The sequence below is a fragment of the Leptonotus elevatus genome, chromosome 20 (assembly GCF_054856555.1).
Source record: "Leptonotus elevatus isolate MCC_2025b chromosome 20, RoL_Lele_1.0, whole genome shotgun sequence".
In the NCBI taxonomy this organism is placed as follows: Eukaryota; Metazoa; Chordata; class Actinopteri; order Syngnathiformes; family Syngnathidae; genus Leptonotus; species Leptonotus elevatus.
The window spans coordinates 3310158-3324703 of NC_141258.1; the positions used below are offsets into that span (position 1 = coordinate 3310158).

A 14546-nucleotide genomic window follows, 5' to 3' on the forward strand; every position below is an offset into this window, starting at 1 on the left:
CGCCCGTGAGTCCTGTTACTTTGGCAGTCTAAAACAAAAACGCAGTGTTTGTGTTCAATTTGTTGCTTTAAAGGGTTGTAGGCTACCACAAATGAGGTTGTTACCATCAACCAACACTCTAAAAACAGTTGGGTCAAAAGTAACCCAATTATGGATCAAAAATAGACCGATCATTTATCTAAAATGACCGATTTTTTTGGACCCAAGTAAAGGATCTGACCAATATTTACGAGTTGTTTTTTTTATGCTGAAAGACCCATTTATTGACTCAAAGTTGAGGATTGGTCCATTTTTGACCCATAATCGGGTTTATTGTTGGCCTGTGTGGTTGTTTCAGTAAATGTCAACTGGGAGTGGCAATAAACAGCTCGAGGCCTCTTTTTGAAGAAGGCACCACTGAATAGCTTTTGTGACACCAGTCCTGGGACTTTTCTGACACACCTCGTATTAAACAGAAACACATGGGGAAACACAGATCAGATACTACAGAGGTCACGACCGCCCCAACCCCCCCCATGGGTTCTTTTGGATAAATAGCGGAATATTAGTGCAAGACTGAGTTCGGAAAACAAGAGATCACAGGTGGTGGCGGTACAATAAAAAAAAATGTGGAATGTGTTTTTTCTCAATACATCCTGTAGTAAAGGAAGTGTTTTTTCCCAAGACTAACCCATCTTTAACATTGGGAATTTATTCGGCAAGACTTCACACATAACAAACTCACAATGTTGTACAGTCAGTGTGAGCCTGACCACCGTGCTTGGGGAAAAAAATAAAATAAATCATTTATCCTCTTCCAAGCGCTTATGAATAGCTCACGGGCGTCTTTTTTTGGTTTGCTGCATGACTGCGGCCCCTTCTTCCTTTGAATTAAGCCATTTGGTTTAATCCCTCGCAGCGCGCGCCATCCTTTTGCTGCTATTAGGCGGGAAGGCCTGATGGGAAAATAATCATGGACTTGAAAACATTTGTCTGTCTTTGGTGCTGCCAAATGAGTCAAACCAAACCCAGCCCCCTTTAAATAGGATTATAATTAAAAAAGCGGAGACGTTACAAAGAACAATGAGCAGAATAAAGACGTGATCATTTCAGTATTTATTTCAACACAGTTGTACTTCTATCGCATTTAAAACGTAGCTTTTATATTCATATATACTTTGTTAAACTCTGCATACGTACACTCGTACTTTATGTGGTCATATTCATTATACATTTCACTAGAACTAAAATATTTTATAAATTGTGTTGTGGTATGTAGTGCTTCTACACTACAGCTCAAGTGTTTTTCACGTCCGTCGCGCGATAGCACTGAGGCGAGTCGGCGTGAAAGAATACATGAGTCATGTTTTTGTTACTCACATGGCGAGAATATGCGTCCGATAACATGTGTCAGCTTCACTAAGGTCATCACGGGAGGGTGGGTGGGGTTTTCGGAGGGGCGGGGGAGCAGTCGAATAGAAAGCATTGACACAAATCTCCAAACAAAACCACACGCGGTGACGCTATTCGGAAGACAGAGATTCTTCAAAATGGTTAAGATGACTTGAAATTTTAGGGCGAGCATTGTAATGTATGTCAGCGGTTCTCAAACTTTTGGGGTCCGGGAAAGACATTTGGAGGAGATCCTATTCCAATTAAACAGAACTTGATATTCCCCCCCCAAAAAAAGCCTATTTTGGGGGGTGGGAGGGTGTAGTAATATAAAATTATATCAATGAATAATTTTTTTGTGAAAAACAAAAATATGTTATGAGACTAAAATTATATTAAGTCGTGTTTTTTTTTTTTTAAAGACGAAATCTTTACAGAAACAATGAATTTTTTGGGGAGGATAAAAAGTCATAATCGTGTGTGTAGGGCTGCTTGATTATGAAAATAATAATAAACACGGTTATTTTGGCAATAATTGAAATCACGATTTTTCAAATGATTATTTTTTTTTTTGTACAAAACAAGAGAATGTCTACACATTTAAAAATATTAAGACCAATTAAAAAAATAGAAACACTATAAATATGTCAGTTCCTTTTGGACCATACAGAATTTTTAATAATATTTATTTCTAATAATATATATTTATTTATGTTGGCAAAAACTTGAAGTTGGAGTGCATCATGTGCACTGTGAAGTAGAACGGTCTTTTTTGTTGTTGTTGTAAAAAGCAAGAAAATGTTTAAACGTAAAAAACTAATAAAAAATATTAAGACAAATAAAATTCTTTGAAACGCTGTAACTATGCAAGTTTATTTTGGATGAAACTAAATGTATTAAATCAGTTATTTTAAAATTTGAAAAAGGTGCAAATATATCAATTTAAACGACTCCAAAAATTAGTATTAATAATCTTTTTTAGTATTAATAATCTTTTTATCACAATTATGCTGATTTTGTCATTGTAGAGTGTAATAATTGAAAGTGTAATTGAATTTTGATTAATTGCACAGCCCTACGTATGAGAATAAAGTGGAATTCTTTCAAGATTAAGTTCTATTTAAAAATAAAAATTAAAAAAATTAAGCAAAGATATCTACTGTGTAAGATTTTTTTTTAAGTTGCAAATTTCCACACCAATATTTTCCCTTCTATTGAAAAAAAAAATTTGAAATGAAATATCAGCCTCCTTGATTTTCAATAATCGACCCTGAAAAAAAAACAAAAAACATAGTGCTCTATCTCACCTCTATATATTTTTTCAGAAACAAAGATGTACTTTGTTGGGATAAAAAAGTGGTCGCCAGTGTGAGAACCACTGACACACATCATTTCACACGCTTCTCGAGTGAAGTTAGTCCCAGACTGCGTGAAACAGGATTGTCAACAGATAGCAGCAACAGCAAAAACCCAAAACATGTTGCACAGGCAATCAAACAGAAGCAGACGTACCGACTGAAAAGAGGCCGAAGGTTCGGGAGGTGAAGCAGTAAAAAAGCCCTTTGTGTGATCATGGCACCGACAGTAAAAGAGCGCGCGCTCAACATCATTACACAATGTGGCGCACGAATCTATTCCTCCTTGACTTCTGCTATGGCACTCATCAAAAATAAATAAATAAATAAATGAACGGAAAATTTAAATAACTGAATCATGAATAGTGTTTATGGAGTATTAGGGCCACACTGTAAAAAAATACTACCAATACTGTGAGGATGTACAACTGTTTGTACTACCTATATATCAAATGTTTTTCCTCGCTATATTACTTAATATAATACAGATTTAGAGAATACTGCCATAAAATTGAGGGGAAAAAAAGTCGCAATTTTAAGAGATAAGGTCAAATTATCACTGGAAAAACACTGAAATGCCTCAATAATAAAGGGGAAATATTACAAGAAAATAAATGAAAACATGAGAGAAAAACAAACTAATGACAATATAGACAAAAGTCGCACTATTGTGAACATGAATGACATTCCAAATATGGCTGCTGGTCTCCGTCTGTTGCGTTTACGTTCTTGTGGGAATTTTCACATGCGCTCGTCAAAAATCTGACGTTTTTCCTATTAACGTTCCAACTTTTTTTTCCTCGCAACATTACAACCTTATTCTCGTTAATTGGCAACCTTTTGCCACCGAAAATTCCTCGCTACTAAATAAATATGAAAGTGTCTTCCACAAGTGTATCCTCTAAGCATTATTACTCAAAAGTGAGTGATTTGAAATGACTTTGCTGCTAGTACAAACCTAATAATGTCTAATAGTGAATCCTGTTAAACACATAATATATATTTAGTGCTTGCAAGTAACACACAAACAAAGCTTATTATTGGAAATAATTTTAGGGGGAAATTGGCAAGTAGATAAAAAACAAATACTATTATTCTAACGACTTTCTGTATCATCTAAAAATAATCCTCTGTTGTCCTCTGACTTTGGCCTTGTGACGCAACAAAGTGATGTCACGATGAGGTCCTTGTGTTTCCGGCAACATTTTAGTGGTGTTTACCCTTTAAGCATCTTTATAAAGTCAAGACTCGCGTTTACTCAGCATTCACAGCAGATGGTGTGACAATCCATCTGTCCTTACGCGTGTGTGTGTGTGTGTGTGCGTGTGTGTGTGTGTGTGTGTGTTCTACTGTCTGTTAATATTGTTAGCGTTAAGTGATACAGTGAACCCCCGCTGTATCGCTGATTTTTAAGCAATCGTTCTTATTTTTTGTTGTTTACAACATAGGCAAGTCCGAATTGAGAGCTGTGTACTTTGAGTGTAGTACCACATTGTGCCACAACATCCCTGGCAGCACTGAGCTCTACTAGAAGAGATGCAGCTGAATTAACAGCAAGAGAAAGTAGAGGAAACTAAGAATATACAATTTTCGTTTACCCTAGTTTTCGATTTTTATTATTTTTGGGGTCAAAATGTTGTGCCTGTTTTCGTACATCTGCGTGGTTTTCTTCCCCCCAAAAATGTATGCAACAATTATTGGAACTTGTGTAAAAGGGTTACATGTTAAACCTCCTGGTCTGCTCAGCAACCACTCTGACGACATCAACATAACACAAAAGTCAGACCTTCAAAATAAAAGCATTCAATAATAACACTTTTTCCCCTTTCACTTTTTTTTTGGGGGGGGGGGGGGTAGTGATGGCTTATTTAGCACTTACACTTAAGCACAAAATAGTTTGAGTGCCAAAGAAAGTGTGGAAAACCTGCTATTAAAACTGGTGTGCTTTTATTTTGAAGGCCTGACTTTTGATAGGATGTTAAGTTAATGTCGGTCCAAATTATCCGAGTATTGCCGAGCAGACCGGAGGCTTGTTATTGTCTTGAGTTCTTGATAAAGTCTTGCATTGTGGATGTCTGTTGAACTCTTTTTACACGAATTCTGGGTGCCAGACATTTGATGAAGGCAAGAAATAGGATAGAATTCAAGAAAGAACTTGAAATGGATGTTCATTTATCCACTTCACTAGTCATTTATATTGATTCCACACTGTATTGTGTATGTAAACTACACTTACTCTCTATGAAATGCATTTTTTGGGTTCCTAATTTGGGGTGTGTGGAGCAGATTATTCAGATTTACATGATTTCCTATAGGGAATACTGCTTTTGTTTTCATACAACCGTATGCCTGTAAATATTGTGGTATGCTCGATTTAATGTGATACTTCTCCATGTATGTTTAAGTAGCAGTTGTTTGAAGGTTTATAATTACCACAACATCCTTGCTAATTTCGGTTGGCCCGTTGATAGCATTTCGCATTTTACGTTAGCATTAAGCTAGCAGACTTTTGTTGTGCTAAAATTGTGATGTTTAATTCCCTTTTATTTTTTTACGTAAAAACCATGTTTAAATGTTAAACAAAAGTTATTTTTATGGTCTGGGGAAATTGTGGGTGGGTGTGAAGTAAAACGTACCTGCTGCGATAAACAGGGGTTTCACTGTATACTTCATTTCAGCACCGTATGTTTGAACCAGGAATCATTGCACAAATGTGCAAATCAGACACAACCACAACCAGCCTGCCAAAGTGTGTCAAAGTCCACTGTTCTCCTCTTCCACATCTTCTGTTAATGTTCCTTTGCCAAGTCATGTGTTTCTCACACATTTTTTTTGTCATCTTTCAAATCACCCCATCACTCTCAATCTGTGTCTCTGGGGGAAGCAGTGACATGCAAAGGCCTGGGGAGAGAAGGAGGGCAAATCAACGGAGAAGGGAAACTTAAGTGGGCCGATAAAAGTCATTTGTAATTGCGGAAAGGTAGCTTCAAATGACAAATTGTATGCATGTGATAAAGAAAAGTAGGGACTCCGCTTTTCCGTAAGGAGGCTCTCCTTCCTTTCTGATCTATGACCCCTGCTGCGTTTATGTCTCCCCTCACCTGTCAGTGAGTTTCTTCAGCGCTCTCTCGATGTTCATTCGATGCCCCACGCGTATCACCCCCAGGTCCAGGAAGTCATCCTTGGTAAGCGAAGGCAAATGAGATCCATCGATTTCATTGTCGATAAACCGCTCTATGTGTTCGCCCAGGTTCAGGTAAGCTAACCAGTCGGCCACGTCGTACTTGGTCCAGTAGGGCAGCGGCTTGAGAGCGAAAGGTTTGGTGGGCGGGGGAGGGGCGAGGTGGGGGAAGCTGAGGCAGGACGGGCTCGGGGGCAAGTGCAACGGGGAGGAGGCGCCGGAGAGATAATGTGTGGGGGAGAGGGAGTGGGAGACCAGCAACGAGTTTGGGCTCGGCGCGCCAGACGGGGAGAAAAGTGGCGGTGTTGAGGCCGAGTAGGGGTCGCCGAGAGGGAGGCCGGGAGAAGGAGGTCCTGGGAATTCAAAGGGGTTGCTGTAGACTGGCGTACTGGGAAGGATGGGCAGGGAGGACGGTCTCGGAGGGGCGGGGTTGGGCTGCTCGCTGCTGTAGATAAGAGGACTGGGGGCGCGGCGTCGAGAAACGGCAGATCGCATCTCTTTAGTGGGACTGCACTGGAAATCGAAAGTCTGCCGCCGCATCTTGGACCGGTGCTTGGGCGACGTCGGGTACGGGCAGTAGGTCGGCGAGTGGGGAGGGTGCGAGTGAACCGGGGAGGTGGGCATTTGCGGAGAGGGCGAACGGGTCCAGTTGCGTTGTCCCGGTACCTGCGCCGAAGGGGATATGGAGGGGGTGGCCGAGAGATTGGGGGGGAGTATTTGATGGTGTTGAGGTGAGGAAGTGGGCAAGGGGGAGGTGGAGCGGCTGGTAGGGGGGCTGTGAAATGAGTCGGTGAAATCTGCCGAATACCTAAAAAGACACAAATGAAACGTCAAGTATAAACCAGTGATTCATAACCAGAAGGTCCATGAGTGCCACTTTGAGAGCTGCTGGTAACTTTGGCAACTAATGCAAACATTAAAAAAAGAAGAATTTTACAACTACCGAGTAAGGTTAGGTATTAGCTGTTTGTTTTTGTTTTTTTTGTACAGAAAAATATTCTATTATTAACTCATTCACTCCCAGCCATTTTCACTGAAGCAACCCCCTTCACTCCCGGCTGTTTTACTGGATTTTGAAAGATCCACAAAATATTGTGTTCTATTGCTATAAAAACATGGAACCTACCAAAAGAAAGATTAGAATCTCTAAGTATAGTTGTATCTGTTTCTAGTTTAGCAATTAGTCTAGTCTAGTCTAGCAATTAGCATTAGAATATAGCTAAGTTTCATCATTATTCACATAACCTGTTGAAAACACTGGCAAAAAGCGCTTTTTTGCAACATGGCCCTGGCTGATCTCTTAAACTCTGCTGCCACCTGCTGGCCATTTTTTGTAATAACTACCATTGCTTTAAGCAACCTCTTCATGTCAGAAGCTGCATCAAAGTCTTCTGTATGCTCGAGCATAAGAGAAACATAAAGGACGTATAAATATGTTTTTGGGAGTAAAGGACAAAGTATTAAAAAAACGCATTGATACGTTTTTGGGTTTGAATGAGTTAAAAACAACTTACCTGTGCATGGTGGGTGATTTTGGGGTTTGACTCCAGTCATCCATGCTCCTCATGCTACTCATCTGGTGAAGTTTGGAGCTGAGCTCATTGATGATGCTGGCCTTCACACCCGAGAGAGGCGAGTGAAGCCTGCGTGCGTCCAAAGCCAAGCCGGCTCTCTGGAGCTGCTCGTGTTCCCCGATCTCACCCCAACCTGCTGACCGAGCGTCAATCGGCCGGTCCAAGCAGGCTGCCAATGTAGCGTTAAAGTCCTCCTCCATTTTAGGTCTATTGTGCAAAAATTTCCTGTCATCGTGTGGGGCTCCGTCTATCCTGATATTGTCGGGGATGTTTTGTCTTTGCAGTTGCAACGGAGCAGGGTTGGTGCTGTTTTGCCTTCGTAGCGCAACGGGCAGGATCTTACCCGCTCCCTCCTTATAATGCGTCATCTTTGGAAACGGAGAGTTTACCATTTTGGTGTTGTGCACCTCAAACGTTTGCCCACCGGAGTAGGCTAAAGAAGGGTCGTGCAGTGGGCCCCCTTTGCGCCCCTCGCCGCACGCTCCATCCCCTCGCTCTCCTCTTAGACCTGTCAATCCCAACATTTCGAGATGATGGTCACTGCTGCTGTGGCTGTCCAGCTCTTCAATCCCAGAATCCACCACTGCATCCTGCCATTCTCCGCCCTTGGGGACATTCACAGCGTGGTAAATATGGTTCGCCGCTCGGCCCGCAGTGCCAAAGCCGGCCTTGGTTCCTCCCGCGCTCGTGCTGTAGTCCGAGGCCGTGGAGGTCGTGGTGGTTGTGGCGGCCGCGCTGGCCGTCATGGTCGTGGTGGCGTACGTCATGGTCGTGGTGAGGGCGGCCATGCCTCTGTCGTGAGCTGTGGCGTCACGCCCCACCTGTGGATCGTTGGAGCCGCCGTAATACGAGTGAGAAAGGGACATGGGTTGGGGTCTGTGTAGGTTCGCGGCAGGCAGAGCAGGCGACGGTAAAGATGGCGAGAGAGCGGACTGCGTCAGGGTAGCCACCTCGCTGTCGTAGGAGGTAAGGCTTGAGGTGGCGGAGTCGCCGCCCTGTGAGGAGGTTTGAGGAACGCTCGGGGTCTTAGGAGACGGTAGGGGAGGCGGCGGTGGAGCGGCGGATCGTTGGTAGTGCTGGTGGTAGTCCTTCACTCTTTCATTCTTGCCATTGGCAAACTGTAACGGGGGCGGCAAAGGGTCAGCAAAGACAAACTCCTCATCGATGTCTATTGAGGGAGCCGGCGGAGGCAGAACCATCATTCCCAGATTTTCCGCTTTAGTCTCCGCCGCCGCATCAGGTGCTGTAGGCACGGTGTACTGAGGGACGTAGCTGGTGTTAGGAGTGCTTTCCATCTGCAGTAAGGACGGCCTGCGGGAGGCGGGCTGAGACGAGGGTGGCGGAGGCTGTACCGGTGGAACAGGCCTGCTGTCATGGGCCTCTTTTTCTCTCTCCTTGGGGTTTTGAGGGTAATAGTGGCTTGAATACTGGCTGTTTCTGTCCTCTGAGAAACGAACTCTCAGGCCTTCTCTATGCCCAGTGTCCCTGTCCCGCTCCATCTTCTCCCCCCCTCCTCCCATTCGTAAGATCCTTGGCGACTGAGGCCGACTTTGAGATGCGGGCGAGGTGGTGGTAGTGGGCGAGGTCAAGTGAAGGGAAACGGGTGACGTGTAGGTCGATTGCGACGGGGTTGCAAAAAGAGAGGGTGTCGGTGTCTGGGTGGGGGTGGTAAACGTTCCCACTGTGGACATCTGCCGACCAAAGTGTCTTTCCTCTCGGCGAGTCCTGCGGTCATCCTTGAGGGCCCTTTCCCTCGCGGCGAGTGCGAGTCCAAGGGGAGATGAGGGATCGAGAACTTTTCCAGTCAGTGGGTGGATGAAAGTCGTCGCTGGCTGGGAGCCATACATTGACGGCGCTGACTTGGGTTGTCCGTCCTGACTGAGGACAGGAGAAGAATACTCAGGCAGGCCAAAGGCTGGCGGCATGCTGCTGGAATAGTGGACGTAATTGTCTCCAGAAAACATGCCCTCATCGATGGACTTGGAGGGTCGCAGTCGAGGAGTTGGTACTTCCATTTGCGAGCCCTGCAATGGCTGAATTCTCGCATTTAGTGCTTCCCCGCCCTCACCAACGCCCCCTCCCGCCTCCCCTTGGATGTCCTCCTCAGACGAGAGGAAGAAAGAAGCACTTTTTCTTCTCATGTCACGGAAACGTTCCCGCTCCCTGCGTGCGCCTACACCTCCAATAGCGGTAGCGAATGTGGACGAGTAGTCAACGTTCTCCAAGTTTTGTTTCAAAGAAACGGGAGGAGCGGCAGCGGATTGAGGCAAGGAGGTGGACGTGAGGGCCTGAGGTGGTGTCGAGGTGAGAGGTGATGGCAAAGTGGAGTTGGGGCTTTCCGGAGATGGCTGAGCAGAGGTTTGGTCCCCTGCACCCTGCGGGACTTCGGCCTCCATGCTGCTACCTTGGCTGCTTCGACCGCTGCTGCTGGTGGAGGGCGCTTTGATGATGATGGTGGGGATGGCGATGGACGTCTTCTCTTTGGCTGCTCCACTTTTTCCACGATGCTGTCGCAGACCGTCCTCAACTTTAGATTGTTTAGTCAGAGCGCCCCGGCCTCCCTTCCGGGCTCCTCCCCTGCCGGTCGCGCCTCCTTGCTCCCTTGCAGCTACATGTGAATGATGTGGCACGTTTTGTTGCGTTTTAGGTTTAGCGCTTGTTGGTGGCGTAGCGCTACTGTAGCCCTTTCGCAAGCCCCCCATCTTGCCACCGCCACGCTTGGGTGCCTCTTGCTCCCTGGCGCACAGTCCTTCCGATTGTCTGCGGAGAGTGGAGACCATTACCTGCTGGTTCATCCCACCTCCTCTTTCCCAGCCTGGTTGATTCGGATGGCCTGCTTGGGATTGGAGCTGGAAGTGTGATTGAGATACGGGCGGTATGGGCATGGCAGGCCCCCTCCCAGGATGAGGGCCGGCAGACAATGGTGGCTCAGGTGCTGATGTATTTGGAGGTGGGGGGATCTCTTCTGGTCCTGGCACGGACAAGCTACGAGCCAATTTCATCGCCGGTGGATGAAGGTACTGCCTCTCCTCTTCGGTTATACCTTGGTATCACAACATAAGCAGTTACAAACAAAATAGAATTAAAGAGCCTGTAAAGTGAATTCAGAGATTTGTTTCTAAATTTGTTATACAGGTTTGAAGGTTATGGCTGAAAACTTGTAGAGACTGAGAACTATGTAGTAGTGAATTGTGTAGATAAAGTCTTTAACTGTTTTTCACCATTTTAGTTCTCCTGATTTTTTTTAGCATGGCTAAAACAGTGCGGCATGAGATACTTTGGAGTCTGGCATGAGTTGCAAGGCATTTATTTTTACTTGACAAGGACTTCGCACAAAAAAATATGAATCTTGCCTTGACATTTTGTCTTACCGATGGATTTCTGCCGCATCATGACCGCATGCTGGGCTGGTTGAAAGTGGGCTTGGTTGTAGTTGAAACCAGGTCTGGGATTTACTGTGGATTGCAGCTCGTACGTTGGCTTCAGGATTCATACATAAATAAAAGAAGAAAAGAACAGTTGAACAAAATAGAAAGCTGGAAGGCCAAACATTTATGAAGACAATCAAATAATAGTGTGATCAGCTCATTTTAATACATTAAAATATCAAAAACATCCATCCAGGTTACTGGTGGTGCACCAAGCAACAGAGTAGATGAATGGACACAAGCTGACTCAGACTTAAGCAAACATGTGGGTGGGCTCATTGTCAATAATTTTCAAGTACTGCGAGGGCAGCAGAGCATCCCCACAGCTAGAACACAAAGAAAGGCCGCGTGATTAAAACCGTGCTATTGCCCAAAGCAAAGCAGAAACTCTCTCTGCAAGGGTGAGAATGTAGTCCACAGCAGACGCGTCTAAGAAACGGGCGTACGTCCAAAAGAAATCGTCCGGGATGGCAAATTTTAGCATTATAAGGGAAGAGGCAGAAAATACCTCGTTGGAGACGTTGTGAACAATACTCTTGCTCCGGTCCCTCTTGCCTCCGTGACCTCTCTGGCCTTGGTTATCTGATGTAATCGTGTGTTGGGCAGCAGCCAAGATTTCATCCAGTTTGTCTTTAAAAAAAAAAGAAAAAAAAAAAAGAGGAAAGAAACATGAAAATGAGGATCCCCAAAGGTGTCAAAAACACTCCATGACCAAAGAGTGTTTCTTACTCAGTGCCATCTGATATACTGTCCTCTTCTTATCAGGACCCTGAGAGGAATCGTAGTCTGTGTGGAGGAGAAAAAAAAAAAAAAAAGAAGAGGAAAAGCTAGCATCAAACAGCTCTTAATTAAGGCCTAGGGGCTGATCGAGTCAACGATAAAGCCTGATGTTCACCTGCTTTCTTTTTCCATGGCGAGGCAGCTGGAGCATACATAATTGGGAAATATAAATTAGATGCGAATACAAGCGCCGCGTCATTCGGTTTCATATGGCAGATGAAGGGATGGAATACATACTCGGACACAAGATGGTGTGAATGCAGAGGAGGGGTGGTGATGGGGACGGAAATGACAATGAGAGCACGACATTTTGAGATTCTCCCACCTTTGTCCACTTGGGAGCCGCACATTTGGTTGAGAAGAGAGAGAGAGAGAGAGAGAGAGAGAGAGAGAGAAAAAAAAGAAGAGATTTGGTAACTGCTGACAACAAACGAACATCTCGTCTACTTTCTTCTTCACACGTAAATACAAGAACTTAATTGCTGCGAAAATGTGAGTTAAAGTCATCCGGCAAGCATGCTCGTAACTCAAAACACTCGCATCTCAAATCATTCCCCTATCGTGCCCGAAAATCTGTTTCTTGTTATGTTCACCTTACCCATGTCCTCCAGCTCTGATGTCATTGACTTGGAGCGCAGGGCGATGGCGGGGGGCGTCAGCCTTTTGGTCTGCTGCGGGGCTGCATAGGGAAGGCCAGCCAAATGCAGGCTCGATGTTTACTTTTCTTGTACAGTACACACATTGAGTCATCACTAGCAACCGCATTGCTTATGCGCTGACGTCAACGTGCAATCTGCGTTATCGTCACATCATCAACACGCAACGGGAAAATACGGCGCTAACCTTTCTTTCGAGCAGTATCCTCCAGCTCGGGGTTTCGGGCAACCATGACAACTTTCACCATTAGACTGTTACCACCCTGTCGGATCATGTTGACAACCTGCCGGTGTCCAACCTTCACCACATTCTGGCCATTCACCTGAAAAGACAAACATTTGGGCTCATATCAACTGACAGCAAGTAATGTAATGCAAATGTTACTTAGGTCGACGTAGAAGAAATGTTGTGTCTTCTGCCAGCCCACAAATCTAAAGCTTCGGACGTTGAAAAAAATCAATAAAAAAAAAAATCTGTCTAGTCTGAAAAAACAGACACAAGTAAAGCACATTTTGACAGATGTCATCATGATCTAATTGAGCATTTTTAGGACAATGCTAGCAAAGCTATGTTTTGATAGCATAAAAGTCTAGCCAACGTTAGCTAGCTTGGAACAACATGCAAAGAGGGAAACTATGTGTGTGAATTATTTTCCCCCACTGTGTTATCAAAACTTTTAGTACATTTTTTTCCACCTGTCCTTTTTTTAACTTTAATATATAAGTTGAATCCGTACTTCTACCATACTAAAGTATCTGCACACTCTAAAAAATAAAGGTTTAACATTGTACCCAATGCAGTTCCTTTGGCTTGCACGCAGTTAAACTACGTTTGTTTGGGTACTGTTTAGCACCCATCATAATGTATACAGAACCATCCGTTACGTGTGAGAAGTTGAACGGACTTCAACTCAGATTAGCTTGAAATTGGTGATAGCATTAAACAATCCGTTCTGTTGTTGTTTACATGCCAAACTATATTAGTTTTTTCCCCTCAATAATCATATAATAGTGGTGGATAGTGTAAATTATTATGATATAAAATAATGGCTTGAGCTTTATGTATTCCATCCAGTTTTTATTTTTTTTTTGGCAGAGGTGTTACAGACACGGCACATGCTCCATGCTGCTATAAATATCATATATCATGAGAACACCGAAAGAACCACAATGATGATAAATGGAACCAGGGGTGCAGCATAATTTCTAAAGCACCTTAGTTTTTTTTTTTTAGAGCGTGTCACGTATTGCTCACGCGGCTGATAAAAATGACAAATTCCAAGTTGTGCACACCTCGATGAGGAAATCCCCCATCCTTAGGCCGGCCCTCCACGCCACTCCCCCCTCATCGACAGATTCCAGGTACTGCAGCGCAGGGAACGCTGGTGTTGGAGTGAATTCCTCTATGGGAGTCTGAGCTGGAAAGGATTAAGCAGAAAAGATGAGTATGAATGTTGAGAGATGAAATTATGTGTGTGTGTGTGTGGGGGGGATCCTCACCTTTGGCTCCCCTAAGGACGAAACCAAATCCCTCATTGTCTTTCTTCTGTAGGAGTGCTGTCTTCTCCTTAATGATGTAGTCACTGTAAGGAGAAGGAAATAACACAGTGGAGTCATTTGACTTCGGTTGCGAGCGGAAAGTAATTTTGTCAATTTGCTGGTAAAAACAAAAAAAAAAAAAAAAAAAACAGTTTAACTGCATCACATTATGAAACCACACTGCAGCAAAAGAAAGGTCGGTGGCAAAAATAAACAGCAGTGGTGCACAATGAGAGTGAGTGACACCATGGGAGGAAAGCACTACGAGATGTCATTCCATACTAATCCAGCCTCAGTTGACTTGAGCTAAACACGATGCAAAAAAGAAAAAGAAAATAAACGTGCAAATACAGTCGAGTGCTAGCGCTGACTTACAAATGCACCTAAATGGCCGCATTAGCTTTCACAGCCTCTGGCAGCTTTTGCAAGGATGCGAATGCAGCGACTGCACAGAACCACGACCAGTCAGACATACATGACACTTTCGATTATGTACAAGTGGAGCTTGGACAGGCCTCTAATCGTCCTCCACAAACAACTCTTCATGCTCTAAGGCTACAGTAAGACTGGGAAGGGAGGTCACCTTGATGCAACCTCATATTAATATATTGTATTATTTGTATTGGAGTTTGGGCATCTGTGGACCAGCAAGCTTCTTCATG

The 14546-nt window shown here is 44.1% G+C and overlaps 1 protein-coding gene across 1 annotated transcript in view; it reads right to left on the minus strand.

The window, feature by feature from the left end:
• Window positions 1–1074: 1074 nt before the first annotated feature.
• The window catches only part of LOC147156431 (SH3 and multiple ankyrin repeat domains protein 1-like), a 45714-nt gene continuing 32242 nt past the window's right edge, over window positions 1075–14546 (minus strand). The window contains exons 17-27 of the mRNA XM_086063714.1: window positions 13846–13928; window positions 13639–13763; window positions 12533–12668; window positions 12288–12368; window positions 12015–12023; window positions 11805–11831; window positions 11639–11695; window positions 11418–11539; window positions 10853–10961; window positions 7422–10524; window positions 1075–6715 (exon numbers count right to left, since the gene is read on the minus strand). Coding sequence (XP_085919840.1) covers window positions 5824–6715; window positions 7422–10524; window positions 10853–10961; window positions 11418–11539; window positions 11639–11695; window positions 11805–11831; window positions 12015–12023; window positions 12288–12368; window positions 12533–12668; window positions 13639–13763; window positions 13846–13928 — 4744 coding nt within the window. The 3' untranslated portion in view covers window positions 1075–5823. The remainder of the gene's footprint in view (window positions 6716–7421; window positions 10525–10852; window positions 10962–11417; window positions 11540–11638; window positions 11696–11804; window positions 11832–12014; window positions 12024–12287; window positions 12369–12532; window positions 12669–13638; window positions 13764–13845; window positions 13929–14546) is intronic.